Here is a 21046-nt window from a genome sequence, read left to right on the forward strand (position 1 = left end):
TAAAGAACATTAAAACACAGTATAAATTTTTGGAGAAGATAATGATGATCGGAATTTGAAGTGTGGGAATCTCTTTGAACTTTGTTTGGCCTTTACCTGTTTCAGTGGAACTACTTCCTCCATTTCCAACCGCTTTCCCGCCGGGTGGACCACCTGGACTTGGAAGAGCTGTTTTAGGGGACGTCCACCCGGGAGAGCCCATGGCTGGTGACTTGAGTCGTCCAGGAGAGGCAGATGGAGAGTGCAATCCAAGGTTGGAAGAGCCCATGATTTGTGGAGACTTCATGGAAGAAGGAGTAGCAGCACCAGAAGCAGGGGGCGGAGGGGGGTGGTGTCCAGCAGAGGAGATCTGTGACGGGGACTTCAGTCTTGGAGCCGAGGGAGAAGGGAGAAGAGGGGATGGCTCTTGATTGAGGGATGGAGACTTGAGCTGATGAGGAGGAGGCACTAAAGGAGAGGTCATGGGGTTAACATTGACCGAGAGGTCAGACGCATGCCTCGGGCCGAGGTCTGCTCCCCTGAGGCCTGCAGTCATCGGCATATGACTCAGCCGCGGTGTACCTCCCATTTGATTGGGGCCCTGCTGATCAGATCCAAACATCTCAGGGCCAGGTTGTTGAAGATAGGGTCCATCTACCTGCCCACCGGAGAAGGGTCCTTGATTGGGAAACTGAAAGGGACCGTCAGGTCCAGGGATCATGCCTTTATTTCCTCCTCTTCCATTTTGTGAAGTCCTGATTCGGGAAATTTCTCCAGAACCAAACATCTCAGCTAAAGGCCCACCTGCAGCCTGACCTCCCCGGAGCTTCTGAGATAGTATCATCTGCTGCTGCTGTTGAACATTCATCGGTACATTCATGTTCATTGCAAGACTACTTCCCAGTGACGAATCTACCAAGTCTCTGATTTGCGGACCCCCACCAGGGGATCCCATGATCTCCCGTGAAACCGGAAACTCCATCGGTTCTCCTCTACTGGTGGGTAGACCTCGCCCCATTCCCAAATTGGGAAAATCTGGAGCTCCAAGATTATCCATAAGTCTCGAACCCAGGGTGCCTTGTTGCTGCTGTTTTGCCAATCTGTCAAGTTCAAACCTGGAGATACCCTGCATGTGCCGTTTTTCCATGATGCGAAATATTTCCTCCCGTGTCAACAGATGCTCTGGGTCACCTTGCACATGCTGATTCGGCCCCCCAGGGTAGCAGCCATGAAAGGGAGCTCCACCACTGATATTGTTGGGCATGTCTTCCAGCCAAATCATCCCGGGGCGGTTTGGCCTTTGGGGTCCGAGACCCTCCACTGATAACACTCCTCCGGGACTACCAGGGAACCCCCCACCCACCGGCTGTCCTCTCTGAATCTGCCCTAAGAACCTCGGGCCACGAGGCCCCTCTTGGTGCATATCGATCATTCTTTCATTGCTGCCCATTCCTCCTCCCATCATGCCGGCAGGACCCCACTGCTGCCCAGTGGGCTTGCTGTGGTAGGGAGGAGGAGGTCCTCTCACCATCATGGGGCCTCCGTGCATGCCCATCTCAGTCATCATTCTAAAGTGCTGGGGATGTGTAGAAGGTTGGATTTCCTGCTGCCGTCTCTTTTCCTGGTAATATTCCTCTTGAAGTTTCCGCCACGCCATCTGCTCTGGGGTCAGCCCTTCTGGTCCAAGTAAAGGACCCATGTCGTCCCCAGGTGAAGACAGCTGGTGATGGGGATGCTGTGGCAGGCTGTGGTGAGAGTCCATTTGAGGGCTGTCGAGCACAGGTCCGCCAAGGGACTGTGTTTGAGAAATTATAGACTGGAGGGGCTCTTCATATTTTTTCATCCCTCCCATCGGAGCCAAGGCTGATAATATATTACCACTACTGCAGTTTCCAGAGTTATTAGGACCATTGTCAGTGTCCTCAAGAATACCACTCCTATCACTATTGTTGTTATTAGTTAAGTTGGATGAATTATTGGGAGCATTATTGTTGGGGCCTCCAGCATCTCCGGGGCCTCCGCCTGCCCCACTGCGCAGCAGCAGTCTTTCGATGTCTCTCAACGTCTGTAAAGAGCGCTCCCTGTGCTCCAGCTGCTCTTTGGAAAGGCCGTCAGTGTTGCCGGGGCCACATCTCTGGACTGCGTCACTCTGTAGATGTGCGGACAGTATGGAGGGACTCCCTGAGGGAGAAACGATGGCGACTGGCAGAGAGGCAGCCCCTGCACCATCCCCGTCTCCGCTTACTGGGTCTGGGACTGCAGGCGTAGCTGCGCTCCCTCCCTCTGACCTATGGGCGACCAGGCTGTTAGTGCTTGAAGCCCCGCCAGGTCTGGTCTGGGAGGCTTCATTATCAGAGTGTGTTGCTGATGACGGCGTCCCTGCAGGATGCAACGGACCGACTCCTGCGGAGGCCGGCCGTGGAGTTCCACTTTGGGATTTGGGGGGCGAGCAGCTGGAGGTCACCTTCTCAGACAGCTTGGAGGAAAGCTTTCCTGATGAGTGGCCCTGTAGTAAATGAAAAAAGAAAGGTATATTAAAAAAAAAAAAAGCTACACAATACATAAAAATACATCACTTGGGAATCTTTACTTTTACATTTCAGTACTAAAGTGTAGTTCTATCATGCAGTATATGTATTTGCCAAATCCTCATTTTCATAGCAGTCTTGATAAATGAAACGTAAAACAGAAACAAAAAGTACCTGGGACAAAATTAACTACATGAATACACCCTCAAATAGTCTGCATCTGTGTTTTCTTACTGCAACAAACACTTTTTGTTCACATTAGTTTATAAGGTTTTGCAAAAACATAAATATTTAATTGTCTGACCTGCTCCAACTTGGAGTGTTGGATATTTTGCTGGTGAAACAGGAGGATTGAATCACTCTGCCCCTTCATCACTGCTTCTGCAGCACTGATAAATACACACACACACACACACACACACACACACACACACACACACACACACACACACACACACACACACACACACACACACACACACACACACACACACACACACACACACACACACACACACACACACACACACACACACACACACACACACACACACACACACACACACACACACACACACACACACACACACACACACACACACACACACACACACAGTAGTTTCATCGTCTGAATCTATTATGTAAATGAGGGTCTACCTCGAAGACCTGCAAACGCTACTCACCTGTTGGCTAGGCTGGTTGTGAAAACATACACCACTTGTTGTGAAGGCTGAGTTGGTTCTGTTTTTAGCCCTGGTCCCACTCCACAACCCATTACTGGGCCTCCGGGTTCAGACAGGGGTCCTGCAGACAGGCGGTCGGGCAGCGCCTGTATCGGCCCTGCCAGGCCTCGATCCTCTTTGAAAACAACAAGCAGCATTTTTCAGATTTGAATTTCACTTCCAGTTCAGCCATTTGCCCACATTTAAACACTAGATGGAGCTAAAACACATGTTAAGTCAACTCAGATTCAAAGAGAAAATGTCACCTCAGTTTGCATTCTCCTGTTACTGTGTGTAGAAACGTGTGTATAGAATCTAACATTGCAAACACTAAACTAAGTTTTAACCTGTAGCTTTCAGTAAAAATGAACCCGAGAAATGACAGGGATTTTTCTACATGGGATTCATGAGACCACCAGTTTTGTAGCCACAATGATGCTATTGTTAGTGAGGCTTGCGCAACATGTGGACAATGGCAGATAGCACGCGCTCCCTGATCCGTGGGGGGTGGACAGACTCACGGTGGGCTGCAGTATGCGGCTTGTCTTCATCTTCCTCGGTGTCCGGTCCCGAGCACCATTCGTCTCCACTGTATGGTTGTTTCTTCTCCAAAACACAGCGCCGCTTACTGCGCATAACACCCTCTGGAGGACCCCCCCACAGACACAGACACAGACACAGACACAGACACAGACACAGAGGAGATGAATCCATCCATGAAATTTGAAGAGAAATGATCAAACTCACTCTCCGTGCGCCGAGTCAGAGGATTCCACTTTACACCTGCCTTGACATTGTAACACAACAATCAATCAAAAACTTAAAAGTAGTGCCAAGATTGTATGAAGTATGAATTATTGAGATCATTTTCAGCAAACACGGAGGAATTCTAAGATGATATACAAGTTGGTGCCTTCTTACCTTTTCACTGACATGAAAAAAAGGAAAGGGTCCGGTAATACTACTAAAAGCACTGCTGACCACCGGTGCTGCCAAAATCAAGTTATCAAGGCAAGATTTCAGACTTTTTCCATAATTAAATGCAAATGAACCAGCTGTGCATGATCAGAAAGGGTGACATTTTCAAAGCCGCACAAGTTAATCTTTGAGCGAGATGAAATCCGATAGGTAAAATGTGCTTCGACACACCCTTCAGTAATGTTCAGTTCACCTCACCATTAGTGGTCAGACACCAGAAAACCCATTTGTCCTGATTTCAATGCCACTTTGATACAATCATCACCTCGAATGCAGCCTTGCAGCTGATGGTACCTCCACCATGCCTGACAGGATATAGGTAATAGTTTCCTGTATGAGCAGAAATGTGATTGCAATGTAATTCCACTTCCAGGAAGCATCATGAAAGTGTCTGATCTGATCTGTGAAACTGCTTGATAATATCACAAAGTGTTAAAATAGAGGTTTAAGGTTTGGGGCAATTATGTTGTAATCTTTGGAGTTGCGCGAACCATTATCTATTGGTGAGTTCAGGTCTTGTGAATATTAAAAGTTAAGCAAAGATGAGCTGCTTTGCCTTTGAAATTTGTCTGAGAACCTTATTTGATTATCATCAATGCAGTGCCTTAAATTGTTCAGGGGACATTTTCTGTGTGGAGAGAAATCTTTTCTTTAGAGGTTTATTCCTGATTTAAATGACACAACTTTGATTCCTGAATATATTTTAAGCCAATATTCCACTTTCTGTGACAGGAATTCTGCACAGCACTCTTTTCACTTCTAAACATAAGCAAATGCTAAATTACAAAAATTAAATGGATTTAAAGTTTAGGTATCTAACCTGTATGTCAATTGAAAACATTCAACTTGGTACTTATTCTTTCTACCCTGAAGAATTTTATGCAAATTTGATTCGACTGAAGTCTTAAGAAACCCTAGAGTTAATGTAAAGAGATAACGATGCAGTTACTTAAGGCCCCATTTACACGACAACGAATACGAGTGTATCCGCAAAACTTTCTTCACTTTTGGGGGCTCCGTTTACTCGACACCGTTGTACGGATCCACTGTATCCGCAAAGTTTTCATCCCGGCTCCCAAGGTGGAAAGATTCTTTCATGGTCGCTGTTCCGTCCTACAGAGACTTTGGAGCCTGTTACGGGGCATGCACATGTCTCCCCCTGCCTCCTGCTCATCCACTTGTGAACAAACATGGCGGACCTGGAGTAGTATGCCTCGCTGTCCGTATTCTAGTTTTATCGTCTACATCAGTAGTTCAATAGTTGAGACTCTCCCCTGATAACATACGATTTATAGCGTATTGTTCTCTGCACACGTCTGTGTGGTTTCATTACAAAATCAATCAACACCACCCTCCAGTGGCCCGGCATACTAATGACATCGTTGTCTGTGTGTCTGCTGCTGCAGAGTAAACACACTCTCACAACGGATTAGGTGTTGTCACGTGAAACGTTGTCATGTAAACGGGGCCGAAGTGTTTGACCTACATATTTCCTCTTATGTCTAGGGATTACTTTGTTGATGTCTGCTACAATTTAAAATTCTGGTGTTCTAGATATGTTGAGCTTTCTTACAGGCTGAGTTATGAGGTTGTGGGTGAAAACACAGCTGTGTGAATGTGGATGTAGGAAGCTGTGGCAAAGCGTCATCCAAACGTTAAAGGGGAACTTAGTAAAAACCATCTAATGCCTCTGTTTTACATTGGTTGGCAGTGTTGATTGAATTTAACAACAATCTGTGTTGTTATATATTCTATAGGGTTTGTGAATCAAACATTTAAAAAAAAAAAACAACAACAAAAAAAACCAAACTTACATGCCAAACAGGCTTTAGAGCAAAATTCACACAGTATCACTTGAACAAAACTAGACTGAATGAGTCCAACACAAGAACAGATCAGCTTCTTGGCTAAGCCACTTCAGATAAAATAAACTTTTACAAACAAGCTCCTCCCCTTCTGCCTGTTTCCAGTAATGTAACAAACCCTAGCCAAAACACCGGGTTTGCTTTGCTCGCTTTAAATCATTGATGATTAATTACGCCTGTGATAGCTACATTTATACTGATAAAACAAATGTACTTTTTTTTTTTTCCCAAGCTTGCTTCCTTCTCAGTAACTCTGCAGAGATAAAGCACTTTTACATAAAGACCATCAGACGAGTCTGAGCACTCACACAAAAAAACCTCTTGTGAATATACAGTGAAGAAGGATATTGCTTTGTCAACACAAAGAAAAAGCCAGCAGACGAGGACTGCTGCCTTGTCACGGAGGCTGTATCAAAGCGCTGACCTCTTGTTTTTGTTACCAGCGGTTCCTGGTTTATCTAAGAAAGGCAGCTATTGAGCCGTGTTCAGACAGTCTTTCACCCACTGCAGGTTTCAAGGTTTGGCGGCAGAGTGATTTCAAAGAAATGGGAGGAATGCACATTTGTTTCTCAACGGGCGGAATAATCACAGGGAACAAGACTGAAGGAGGAACAGAAAGAAACACGCGGGTGTGTGTGTGTGTGTGTGTGTATGTGTGTGTGTGTGTGTGGGTGTAGGGGGAGGCCAAATGCAGCAAGAGAAGCTGTACTATGAAATGATCCACACAATCTTTCGTTCTCTTTCAGCCTCCACTTTTTCCTATTACGACCATACCTCTGTGTTTTTCTGTGCATGTGCTTATGTCTGCGTGAGACTCTTTGTCCCAAAAAGGAGAGCAAGTCTCTAGAATCTACTTCTGTAAATACGATTAGGTGTTAGGGTAAGGTGACAGTTCGAGGAAATGCCTGCAAGTCACTGTGGCATCATCAGAGGAGATGACACTTTAGTGTGTGTTGGATTTTATAGAAAGTCCGGATGAGTTTTGTGAAACACGTTGTCAGTGGCAATCTAAAGCTCACATGAACGGTTAAATGAGTGATAGCAAACAAATGCTTCAGAAACTATTCGTACCAAACCAAATTGACAAATATTTAAAGACACACACAGAAATGAATCATTGCAAAGTTCAACGAGAACCTCTCAAGGTTTAAAAAGCTTTTACAACTATGCCTCTTCCCCTGAGAAAAGACTATTTTTCTTCTTCTTGTGAGACAAGTCACTGCTGTGCAGGCACGGCGCAAAATATCAAAAGCCAGGGGGAAATTCTGATACTTCAGTGAAAGGTCAGGGCACTTCAAGTGACGAAGAAAACAAGTGCTGTCCTCTCGGTCCCTGTATTCACTTCCTGTTGTGGAGGAGGTGAAGGTGAGTAATCTGGTGTGTCAGGTGGAGATTCAGTTGATAGGAAGGTAAAGGAAGTCAACTTGTGCGTGGCTACAACAGAAACAAATCTTTTGCACATGCACGCCTCACCTCCTTTGGCATCGGCCTCCAGGACGGCGGGGATGGCATTTCTCGCTTCTCCAGAGTCGATGGAGACGCTCCTCTCCCGCTTGGATTTGGTTTTCAGCATCCCTCCGACGCCGCTCACCGCCTGGCCCGCCTTCATCCCAGGGTTGGCGAGGGAAATCTGGTTGGTTTTGACACCATGGCTGCCAGCTCCGATGGTCTTTGAACCCAGGTGGGCGGCGCCCGCCTGCTGCTGCTGAACCTGTGGGTTCATGCTGGGGACCTGGGACCGGCCATCTCCGGTGACCTGCTTGCCATGATTGGCCAGTTTGTTGTCGGTGTGCATTTGAATGGCTGGTGATTTGGGTGGAGGTCTGCTACTGAGAACTGCTGTGCCTATTAGTCAGGGGAGCTCACATCGCTTTCACACTGATGGAAAGAGAGAGAAGCAGAAAAAAATAAAATAAAAAATCAAGCTTGTGATGATCAGACTGGATTTCTTATCATTTCGATTCACACAAATGTTACATTTTTGGAGAATTTTTTTTGACAAATTAAACAAACACACAAGTTGTAGGGCCTCATTTGCAAATATCTACCAATAAACCTGTTGATGATGGACACCATAGGTGGTAAGTCTGTGGGGGGGGGGGGGGGGCACAGGGTTTCATTCCCCTCTAGAGATAATGTTCGACACGTTAATGACACAGCGAGAATCGGTGTGTTAAACAGAAGCCCTTCCACTGGTGTCAACTTCTGGGCACGAATCTATTCTCTTTTCCCCTCAATCCACAATCACAGCAAAGCTCAGCTGGCAACATTTCAGGGGTATCACTGATTGGGAGGAGACGGACTGACTGGAAGGACGTTGCGATTATGGCATAACGACCTGTTTGTCCGTTTGTGATTTAGAGAGATGCAGCGTGTTACTGCTACATAAAACAATAAATTGGCACAAGCAGGTTATTATTAAGTGAGGTTTACTCAAAGTTAGAGACCGTGCCGGCAAAAAAATGCTACATAAAAAAGCCAGAAATATTCACACTAGCTCATTTTATTGGGAAGTCATAATCCAGGGATGATGTTTTTGGGCCTTATCTGATAAAAATACAAGCAGGCAATGATAAGAAACACAATATTCCATAAATTGTCAATTCTCGTTCTGTTATTCAAAAATTGGCAGGTGTATCATTATTCTGTTGAAGTGGAGAGCAAATGGGTTTACTGTTTCCAATATCATGATGAAACTTAGAAATCTGAAGCTCAAGCTATAAAATGAAAAGTTCAAATACTGCACCAAGAAGAAAAAAAAACAGATCACTATCATATAATGATGCTAATCATTTCATTTTATCTTTACAAAATCTAAAAAACCTCGCCACATTATGATGCCAAGTGTCACCATATTGTGTAATATTGTGACTTTAGCTATATATTATACTGTAATGAAGTTGTATGCTATAACTGGAAACTGGAAGTGGTATAGATGATGGATGGATGATTTATTATCATAGTTAAAAGTGGCTCCTATACCATTCTTTTTTTGTGGGAGTTTTATAGTTTTGTTTGCTATCTTACACAAAGAAAAATGCGTTTTAGTCAATAAAGAGTCAGACTGAATTGTGGAAACTTGTCAAGGAAATATCACTTTGTTTTTACTAAGTTTAGAGATTCATGGTTTTAAAACAGATGTGATTGCAAGATTTGTATCCATAAAAGAAAATGTATCTTTGGGTCGGTCCCACGATCTCACTAAATTTGCTTCTATTTGAGCATTTCTGTAAAAGTTGTTTTTTTTACAGTGTAAAAGCTCAAATAAACTCCTAAGTTCCTCAAAAAAGTTGCTTGTTCACTGCATAACATTCAGTGTGCGTACAACTACAACCATTGTGTGGCTGAAAACTGAAACAATGTCATTACAACTGGAGTTTTTAGTTGTTTCAGGCAAACTTTTTAACTATGATCACTCACCTCATCTCACCTACGAGATACTCAGCTGACACGCTGCCAGGCTGCTTCGCTGATCACACACAGACCTGGGGAACAATACAAGAGTAATAAAAACATCAGTGAAGGCAGATTGGAAATATTACTGTCTGCTAATGTATGCTTCTCAGCCTCTGGGTCAACATCAATTTCATGTGTAAAGACAGAAAAGAGAGAGAATACGGTGAAAGAGTGCAGGGCCAAGGAGGCAATATGAGGCCAATGTGCCTTTAAGGGAAAGTAAGCAAGGTTGAGTTCGAGCTGGGGGAGGGACCTGAAACTCAAAAGTAGCTCAGCAGTGTTTGAAGGTCCCTCCCCTACCAAACACTTTGAAAACCACAAAAACTCCACCGCGCTCTGTGACGCTGGCTGGAGCGAAACTCGCCTCGTGCCTCCTCACGCAGAGAGACTGTGTTTGACATTCACAGCACAAAAACAGGCAAAACTCACGACTATTTATAGGTCATCAGCTTTTTTTTTTTTTGTTTGTTTCATCTATTTTTGTATGTCCAGATAGCAGGGCCTCGTAATAAGCAATTAACATTGTGCTTGTGTCTGTATTTAAAGCCGTTTTCCTTTTTGGACAAAAACAGAGACTAATGTATTTTACAAGTTTCAGGTTGGATGACTTTAAATATCAGACTTGTGTTGCAAAGCACCTCAGAAAACACTGTTAACAACAATGAAAAATAATACATTTTAAATCTATGACTATTTGCTGATCTCAAACTAAGTCCAATATAACTTGAACTGGGTATATTCAATGTGATACCTACTTGGTTTTGTGTCCAATTCTTTCAAAAAGTGGCATGGAATCGGTGTTTGATGAGAAATTTGCAGGAATTGAGATGGATTGAAAAGAATGAGAAGAAAAGTATCTTGATTCAAATGATTTGGCTACCTTAGATCCTCAAACCGAAACCTCAAGAGTTCCCCAGCATTACCCATAGATCTATTTTTGTAGGACAAATAACAGGGCCTTCTCCCCAGCGTTTCAGCTTCGAGATGCACTTGAGAAGCTTGAGGCATAATGACAGCCCTAAAATGAGCAGGATCCAAGCTTAGCATTAAGAATGAAGGACACTTCCCAGCACACAAGGCTTTATTCTGGGGTTCAAATCCAGAGCAGCGAGCTGATGCCCTTTTGACACCAACACCTGCCCGTGTCCATAACCTGAAGCTTCTGATTTTAACCTTTGCCACTGGGGTGTGCTTTTCTCCGACAAAGAATTTGTATGCAGTCTACAAAGTAGCGGTGAAGACTCTCAGTCATCCAGGTCGTAGTATCTGTGGTCCTCTTAAAAAAGGAAACTGGACTTTCTTTCAGTTTTCATGACGTTTCACCTCTCATCTGAAACACTGATAAAGCCGTGATGTGCCTTCCAAACCGAAAGCAAGTTTTCTTGGAGTCAGTCCCATTGTGAACCTGCTCACACGTAAAGCTTTCTAACAGTTCTCCGGCAAGTTCTAACAAGACCCGAGCACACCTGTCGTCGGTCAACAATAGCTGGTCAAAACAGTAATTGCAGCCTGTTCAAAGCTTGGAGCCGGGATGGTTGGGCTGACATAATTCAGGTCGTGTGTAAACATTTCCACTGGCGTCCATTTTTTGACCGATGACACAATGTGGCTCGGCAGCATTGGTTCAGGTCAGCTGTCTCAGTCTACCAGAACCATCTGTGGTGCTCACTCACCTCGACAGGTAAACACAAAGCTGCAATTAGTCATTAACCAACGCCGGCTCCAGTCAGAACAGAAAGGTGGCTTGTTCACTGGCCGAGGGCTTCATCACTCATTAACTCGAGCAGGGACAGTCAGACATCGCTCTTGTTGACAAAGTGTGACTCACCCGCTTTGTGTAACACAAAAAAACGAGGAGGAAAACTAATCACACGCTGAGACGCCGACCTTCGAGTGGACACTCAAGAAAAGACAGGCCTATCTAAAATGAATACCAGGCCAGTGGAAATCAAGCAGGCTCTCAGTTATTTCTGCCATAGACGGATGATAACAGGTTGAATCAAGGCAACAGGAGAAAAGGCAGATCTCATCCCTTCAGAGTTCTAAAGGGGTTTTGTAGCAGGTACAAACAAAGTGAAGGATCATTTCAGCAGATCTTGTGTCTTACAAACATTTTAACACAGAGTGATGCTTCAGATCATTATTAAAGACTTAAAACTAATAATAAGAATGATATTATTTGAACTTGATTTTTGGTTTTACATATTTCTACTTTGTTGATTCATACTTGAACATTTTTTATAGTCACAGGCCTCAAATAAAGCTGGTTTATCGCTTCAAAGAATATTAGGTTTGTCACTACTCTCAAGATCAAATTTGTATTGCAAAGTACCTTCAAGATCAAACTTAAAACAATAGACAAAAATCTAATTGTTGGATTAGTATTGGTTTCAAAGAGGCTGATCAGTTTAATTCTGTGTACCTCTTCAGAATAATGGAGATTTTTGTAGTCATTTTTGACAACAAAACACTTCTTCCAGAACTACCGAAAAAAATCAAAGTAGCAGGGAAATTACTGCAGGAAGTTGCTCCCCCCCAACCCCACAAAAGAAAATAAATAAATAAATAAATGTTTTCTTTCTTTTAAATGACTACATTCTCAAAAGGATTAATGCCTTGATGGAACACTTTTCAGTATTCTAGTTTTCACTATTCAGCTTCATTGACTCAAATGAATAAAAGTAAATAATAAGTCCTGTTTACGGAGCTATGTTTTCAAGTGAAAATTTTGGTTTCTCGGCGCCACTGAAAAAGCAGCTTTTTGGAAACGGGAAAAAAAGCAACTTTGTAAAACCGCTATGACCCCGTCTTGTGTAAATGGGTGAAAACGCAAGTTTTCTGAAACGCTGCTGCTGTACATGCACACCACGGCCGTAGTAAATAGTTCTTCTGCACATGCTCAGTAGATGGTCAACAACAACAATGTTTCCTCCAGAATGTCATGACTCAGTCCATATTCTCCTGGGACTTGGTAGTTTTATAGTTGAGAGTCTCCCTGTATAACAATCTCACTTGGTCGTCTCTCCATTCGAATGTCCGCGAACTCATCGTTATTGATGTTTATAGTGAATTGCTCTCTGCATGCATGGATGTGGTTATAGCACAGAGATTGTTTTCAAAATGTTGCAGAGTAATGCAAAACTTTTCTTAAACAAAAATTACAACAACAAAAAATGGGAAAGGGAAAGGGTATCTTCAGCACACTATAACTTTGTGACAATAAGTGTAGACAAAGCTTAGGTACCAAGACCACTATCGCCAGCTTTTCTTTGTTTAGGTTTTTTTTGCTTGAATTTGACTCCACTGCTACACATTGCACAAAGGTTTCCTCCCCTATTTTGAGTATCACATTAAGGAACTCTTCAGTCTGTCGGTAATAGATTCAGGTAGAAAAGAAAAAAAAGAAAAACTGCAAGGACTGAAAGGTATAAGCATTAATGCATTCTTAGTAAGATCACAGCAACGTGACCTTTCACGTAACTGGTTTAAGTGTTGCGTGCATACACTAGGTCAGAGGTCAACACTTATAAGTCAACAGTTGTCCCCAGCTTAATAATAAAAAAGAGAATAAAAATAAGAATGTTCCCAAAAAGGCATCAAATAATCAGACCCAGCTGTACCCTAGCTAATCCTAATTGGTGTCATCTGCGTTCATTATGATGTGACGTCAACACAAGCACAGAAAAACAGAGCAAGCCATTTGAGCTGAGCTTGAGCAAATATTAGAGCTTGATTATGGTGACATTTGAATGATCCATCAAACCAACCTGGATTTTGAACAATTATTTCCCAATGGGATCAATGTCGTCAAATCAAAGCCCAAAAGGGAAATATTCTCCCTTCTACTCTGCTTAACAGGTTTTCAGCATTTATTTTTGGCCTTTTTTCTTTCTGTTTATATTGACAGAGCTGGATGTCTCCATCTGGACACACAGACTGAAGTTTTCCTCCACAAACAGGATCTGTGGTTATTTTCTTGAGATTTAACAGTAATTTAATGGGGAGAAAAATTCTTATTATTTCTAAGATCCTCAAACTAAATGACAGAAGTGAAGAATAAAGTACATCTGAAAACTGAAAAATGCTCTTGAAGACATTTTCCACCCATGTTGACCTGGGACAAGCTTGAGGTTGGTAGAGATATGCAGCGGATAATGAATCTTGATTTAGGTCAAAGTTTACGTGTGCACAAGAGCATGCTGACACAGTTTGGGAATGTTCAAACATCTCTGTGGTCTGTTGCAAAAGTAAACTGCTTTGTCCGACTAATCACGCATACAAGGTGTGTACAGCAATGACCAAACAAAGAGTCAGTCGTCAGCCTCATGAAGCTCGTCTGCAGCCAGAAAAGGAAGCCGGCAGGGATCTCAACTTCATGAAAGTTATGAATATTTCGTCTTTTTAAAAATCCTATGACTCCAAGGTAATAAAGATAAATCCAAGATGTAAGAATCGGTTGCGCCTGCCCGGAGAAATGAATAGATAAGGCGATAAAGTGCTCCAGAGAGGAAATAAACTCACAACAAATGAAAAAGATACATGCGGTGAAAGCCTGTTTGAAGTCACAGAGAACTCCAGAGCCAAGAGCACATACAGATAAAAAGGTTTGGAGACAAAATGCAATGAGATGCCTGTTTTCACTTAGATCACATCAGACTTCATAATCGAATAAAAAAACAGAACTCAGTTTAAAAAAAGAAACAAAGAGCTGTGCTAAAAGCTGTAAATCAGATTTAATATTCTGCGGCCCAATGCAAATACTTTGTGCATCAAATTCAGAATCGTTTTGCTGACCTTTGTTACGTGTGAAGAACAGATGTTAAGTATTGTGACAAAGGAAAATCCATCCATCCTCATGTGTGGGGTCAGTCTAAGCTATTGGCAACAGCAGGGTTCCCCTTAACAGGTCCCCAGTCCATGTCAGGGCAAACAGAGACAGACGGTCACAGACACCAAGGGGCACACAGCAACCTTTAAAAACGTTTGTTCAGTTTTGGGTTTCCTTTTACGTGAAAGCGACGCTCGGAGCTGCTGAAAACGCAACTTTTAAAAAAAACAGCTCCCAAACTGGAACTTTTGAAAAAACAATGTGACTTTGCTGAATTGCTGCTACTACGCATGGACACCACAGTTCTTCTATGGGGTGGCATGGCTCGACTGGTGGAATGGTAGTCTCCCAATAGGAAGGATGCCAGTTCGATTCCCATCGCCACCTGTCCACATGCCGAAGTGTCCTTCAGCTAGACCTTGAACCCCAAATTGCTCCCAATGGAGCGACAGTGGGTGCGTTTGAATAGACCCTCCTATCCACTTTTCCTTAACCCTCCGAAGTGTATAAGTGTTAAGGAGCATCCTTAACCCCGTGATGTCATCCACGGGATTAAGGAAAAGTGGATAGGAAAGGAGATAGGAAGAGCTATTAGGACGCACCCACTGCCTTGCATGGCCACAGTGAATGGGTGAATGTGACTAATGATGTAAAGCGCTTTGGGGCTGCTCACAGTGTTGGAAAGTGCTAGATAAGTGAAGTCCATTTACCATTCTGCACGTGTGAGTAGATGGGCAATAACAACAATGTTTTCCTCCAGAGTCTCATGACTCCCAATCCATTTTCTCCTGGGACTTTTTATAGTCGAGTCACCGTAATAGTGATCCAACTTCGTTATCTGTCCATACGAATGTCTGTGTGCTTTTGTTAACATTTATAGCATATTGTTCTCTGTGTAGTTTTATTACAAAAACAACAGTGCCAACTCATAGGCTGGCATGCGAACTACATAAATTTCAGTATTTTTGGAGTTTCCATTCGATCTTTTTCAAAATGTTCCCGTGAAAACGTGAAACTTTTCTGAAACAAAAACACAAAACCAACCCCATGTTTTGTTGTGCGGGTTCTGCATTTGTTTTATTCATTTTACTTCATTAAAAAAAAAAAGAGGATCACTTCTAATGCATCACTAACGGAGCAGCAAAGCACAAGAGTCTGGTGAGAGAGAGAGAGAGAGAGAGAGAGAGAGAGAGAGAGAGAGAGAGAGAGAGAGAGAGAGAGAGAAAAACAATGGCTGCTAATACATCCACAAGGCCGCAACTTGTAGAAAAAACAGGTGCTAGAAGTGCTATATAGAAGTACTTTGTCTTCTAAACAAATAAACACGTGTCGCCATCAACACTACTAAACACTACTAACCTGCTAAACACCTGAAGGACAAGCACCCGCACCTACATAAGGAGTTCAAAGATCGACAGGTAATAACTTATATACCCATGAAAAAATAGCTCTTGAAAAAAATTAAGCTATTATAAATATAATAAATAATATAAAATATAATATGAAAATATTATATTTTAGCCGTTTAATGTTATTAAGATTACTGCATAGTAAGATACCATTTAAAGACATTGGTCCTACTTAAGACAGGCTGTATCTAATGACATCTTTTGTATTCTCTTTTAATTTGGAAAAGTATCAAAAGTATCGAACTGCATGGTGGTATCGGTATCGATACCAAAATGTTGGTATTGTGACAACACTAGTCCAAACCCAACTTGCTCTCAAACTTGCTGTGAAGGCAAAGTGCTGGCCACGACACCACTGTGTAGCTCTTAAATCCATGCACTCAAATCTAAATTTGAAGACATCTCTTCCTGATTAGTCTGTTTAACTGCTCCTTTTTATTTAGGTTTCTGCATCAAAATATTGTAACTTGCACTATCGACTTGGCAGGTTGTTGTTTTTGTCAACACTGGGAACCTTTTTCTGCCCCGTCAGGGATTCGGGACCTAAACCAATGCACCATTCTATGTACAATAAAGAGGGAGGATCAACTAGTAGTAATAAATATTAAGGGTGTAAAAATGCATAGATCTACATAGATTAATTTATTAACGATACAATTACATCGATGCACATCGTCATCTTTAAGAAACTCCTTTATTTTGAAATTCACGTAGCACGTCTGTACGTCAGTGTCACAACTTTCTGCGCACTCTCGCCACCTTCACACAACGTGCACGGCGGCATCATGGATAGCACGAGCAGCCCAAAAAAGGACGACATACGCTCACCTCTTGGTAATAAATCGGCGGTATGGAATAATTTCGGATTCCAACGGAAAGACTGCTCAACAGACAAACCTCACGCCATATGCAAACACTGTCAGTGTGAGTTAAAATACTCGGGAAACACAACGAACTTGGCCGGGCACCTAAAGAAGAAGCACGGGCTTGACCCGCATGCTAGCTCCGCCGTAACCATGTCTGATGTCACACCCGCTTGGACCAGTTTCTTTCCAAAAACGCTGAGCAACAATTCGAAAAGAGCGATGAGTATCACAGCTGCCATTTCATATTTCATTTGTAAAGATATAAGACCTTACAGTGTTTTATTGTAACACCCCTACTGTTTACACTGTTTATTTAATGCCTGGTACCTGAAACACCTTAAATAAAATAGTCAAATCATATTTCAGTTGTTTTTTGTGAGTTGATAGAAATGTAAATTATTGTGTTAGATGGGCATATGATATCACATCATATCGATCGCAGGCTTGTGAATCAAAACGACTCGAAATCATATCGTGACAGACTTGGTGATATCGGCAAACATCATATCGTCATCCAAACATATCGACATCGTATCGTGATGAAGCTGGTGATTTACACCTCTAATAAATATATATAGTTATATATATATACATACATACCGTTCAAAAGTTTGGGGTCACAGAGACAATTTTGTGTTTTCCATGAAAAGTCACACTTTTATTTACCACACGAGTTGTAAAATGAATAGAAAATATAGTCAAGACATTGACAAGGTTAGAAATAATGATATTTATTTGAAATAATAATTTTTTCCTTCAAACTTTGCTTTCGTCAAAGAATCCTCCATTTGCAGCAATTCCAGCATTGCAGACCTTTGGCATTCTAGCTGTTAATTTGTTGAGGTAATCTGGAGAAATTTCATCCCACATTTCTAGAAGCTCCTCCCACAAGTTGCATTGGCTGGATGGGCAAAATGGCAAAATGGTCAAGCTGCTCCCACAACAGCTCAATGGGGTTTAGATCTGGTGACTGCGCTGGCCACTCCATTACAGATAGAATACCAGCTGCCTGCTTCTTCTCTAAATACTTCTCCACCCTCTGGAGGTGAGCTTTGGGTCATTGTCCTGTTGTAGGATGAAGTTAGCTCCAATCAAGCGCTGTCCACACGGTATGGCATGTCGTTGCAAAATGGAGCGATAACTTTCCTTATTCAAAATCCCTTTTACTCTGAACAAATATCCCACCTTACCAGCACCAAAGCAACCCCAGAACGTCACGTTAACCCCACCTTGCTTGACAGATGGCATCAGGCACTCTTCCAGCGTCTTTTCAGTTGTTCTGCGGCTCACAAATGTTCTTCTGTGTGATCCAAACGCCTCAAACTTCGATTCATCTGTCCATAACACTTCCTCTGTCCAATGTCTGTGTTCTTTTGCCCATACTAATCTTTTTCTTTTATTGGCCAGTCTCAGATATGGCTTTTTCTTTGCCACTCTGCCCTGAAGGCCAGCATCCCGGAGTCGCCTCTTCACTGGAGATGTTGACACTGGCGTTTTGCGGGTACTATCTAATGAAGCTGCCAGTTGAGGACCTGTGAGGCGTCTATTTCTCAAACTAGAGACTCTAATGTACTTCTCTTCTTGCTCAGTTGTGCAGCGGGGCCTCCCACTTCTCTTTCTACTCTGGTTAGAGCCTGATTGTGCTGTTCTCTGAAGGGAGTAGTTCACACCGTTGTAGGAAATCTTCAGTTTCTTGGCAATTTCTCTCATGGAATAGCCTTCATTTCTAAGAACAAGAATAGACTGTCGAGTTTCACATGAAAGTTCTCTTTTTCTGGACATTTTGAGCGTTGAATCGACCCCACAAATGTGATGCTCCAGATACTCAACCTCCTCAAAGGAAGGTCAGTTTTATAGCTTCGCTAAGCAGCTAAACTGTTTTCAGCTGTACTAACATGATAGCTCAAGGGTTTTCTGATCATCCATTAGCCTTCCGACACAATGAGCCATTAGACCATTAGAACACTGGAGTGGTAGTTTCTGGAAATGGGCCTCTATACACCTATGTAGGTATTGCACCAAAAACCATACATTTGCAACTAGAACAGTCATTTACCACATTAACAATGTATAGAGTGTATTCCTGATTAGTTTAAAGTTTTCTTCATTGAAAAAAAACAGTGTTTTTTTTTCAAAAATAATAAATAAATAAGTGACCCCAAACTTTTGAACCGTAGTACACACACACACACACACACACACACACACACACACACACACACACACACACACACACACACACACACACACACACACACACACACACACACACACACACACACACACACACACACACACACACACACACACACACACACACACACACACACACACACACACACACACACACACACACACACACACACACACACACACACACACACACACACACACACACACACACACACACACACACACACACACACACACACACACACACACACACACGGCAGTTTGCATGAGCTTCACAGAGGCAGATGGAAAACTGGGATTTCACTAACACAAAACAAAACCCAACGTAGAAAACAACAACATTGTTTTAGTTTTAAGGATTCTTCTTAAAGATCAAACACAACAACCTGTAGTTCAATTCCTGCAACTGAAAAACCTTGTTACAATAAATCCATGTTTTATTAGGGGCACAGATCATACCCGTCGGCGAGTATGTAATGCATGTTATGTAAATTTCAACCTCCAAATTTTTTTACTTATCGGCCTTTTGTCTCCACCACTACAGCTAAATCTCATCTTCATTGTATGATCTTCTCTCACATAGAGGGTTAGGTTTTTTACTGTCTGGTCATTTGCTGGCATTACTGCACTAAAACCTGTGGAACATTTGTATAAAAAAGCCATCAAGGTTTTTGCCAAAAAACCCTACTCCTCTCACCATTGTCCAATTTTAGTGAAATATCATCTTTTGAGTTCGGAAAACTTCAGAATTTTTAAACATGCTTGTCTAGTCTACAAATCCCTCCATGGTTTGTCCCCTCCCCCTTTGGAGGAATTTATTAGACGAAAAGACAGTAATCTTAGAAGGAGATCAGCCATAAGAGGAGACAGTGAGGTTGCATTCAGACGAACCATCATTGGACAAAACACCATTTCAGTGAAAGGGTTAACAAGCTGGGATAGTCTTCCAATTACTATTAGATAGTCTTCCACTTTTACAGCATTTAAAATAAAAGCTGAAACTATAGTTAAAGGCTAATCAATCGTGCGATCACTTGTGAGACCTGATTAAATGTTATAGACTGTTATGGAATTTGTTTATTTTGCCGGGGTAGTTGTAAATAATGTCTATATTCTATGTCCATGTTTGTTTGTTTTTAAACAATTGTTGTTGTCTTAAATGTACAAGGACTACAGATGGAAAGTAGCCCATGGCTAAATCTGGTGCATTTACACAAAGTGACTACTGAGTGTCCATTAATGTGCACTGTCCTCTGGAAATAAACTAATAAAGAAAGAGTGAGAATGGTATCTTGTCGACACAACCAGTAACGTTACTGTTGGATAGCTTCAGAGTCAAAATATCCAGTTTGCTTAAAATACCAAAACTTTATCCAGTTTCCATTTAGTCACCTCAGAGCGTCAACAATACTAGCCCAACTGAGCAGCTATTCAAATAAAATGTGCTCCCAGCAGACTGATACCAACTGAGAGGAAGTGCCTTTCATTTGAATTGTCTCCATTCAAATGTTCCGATGTGTGAGGGCTTTGCAAACAACAATCCAAGGCAACTACATTCTCATGTTACAGCGCAGCTAAAATTCTTCCCTCAAGCCAGAGAGGATGTTCAAAAGGGGCTTAAATCAGTTTTAAAGGGATTAACTTTATAGTAATTTTAGAAGCGCTTATTTGTGAAGGGAGCATCAGTGTGTTAGCACAGTTGCCACAGTTCTTGTTAGCCCGTTGAGCATTTCTGTGTGTATGTTTTTTAATGTGCCTGTGTGGATTCTTCTTCTAATAACCCAAAAACTTGCTTGCTAGGTTGGTTGAATGATGGCTCTAAATCGTCCTGAACTAGGAATACTGCAAGGCTTTGTGGCTCTGGTCTATTTGAAGTAGGTCTTGAAGCTGCATTGATGAATATTTTGTAGTTAAGTTGAACAACACTTCATCTTAGAAGTTTTTCAGGCATCAATTCAAAACAAAATGAATACAACATTGTAAATACCTCAGATGTTTCACACACACGCAGCAGAAAATACCTGTAATAAAACCAATTGTTGTATCCACTTCTCATAAAGTGATTATTATGCATGGCGGTTCATGTGAAACCTACAAAGTCTAACCCAAGAATTACAGCAAGAGTTAACATCCAAGTTTATTGTTCCAACAACAGAACCCCCCCCCCCCCCCCCCCCAAAAAAAGATCAACTGAAGAAGGGAGAGATAATTACTACCTGTGA

The 21046-nt window shown here is 42.3% G+C and overlaps 1 protein-coding gene across 1 annotated transcript in view; it reads right to left on the reverse strand.

The window, feature by feature from the left end:
* bcl9l (bcl9 like) overlaps nt 1-21046 on the reverse strand; it is a 40780-nt gene that overhangs the window by 7040 nt on the left and 12694 nt on the right. The window contains exons 2-7 of the mRNA XM_080459965.1: nt 9493-9557; nt 7546-7950; nt 3751-3873; nt 3191-3365; nt 2812-2896; nt 97-2485 (exon numbers count right to left, since the gene is read on the reverse strand). Of these exons, the coding sequence (XP_080316091.1) occupies nt 97-2485; nt 2812-2896; nt 3191-3365; nt 3751-3873; nt 7546-7867 (3094 nt within the window). The 5' untranslated portion in view covers nt 7868-7950; nt 9493-9557. The remainder of the gene's footprint in view (nt 1-96; nt 2486-2811; nt 2897-3190; nt 3366-3750; nt 3874-7545; nt 7951-9492; nt 9558-21046) is intronic.

Source organism: Lipophrys pholis (genome assembly GCF_963383615.2).
Source record: "Lipophrys pholis genome assembly, chromosome: 3".
NCBI lineage: Eukaryota > Metazoa > Chordata > Actinopteri > Blenniiformes > Blenniidae > Lipophrys > Lipophrys pholis.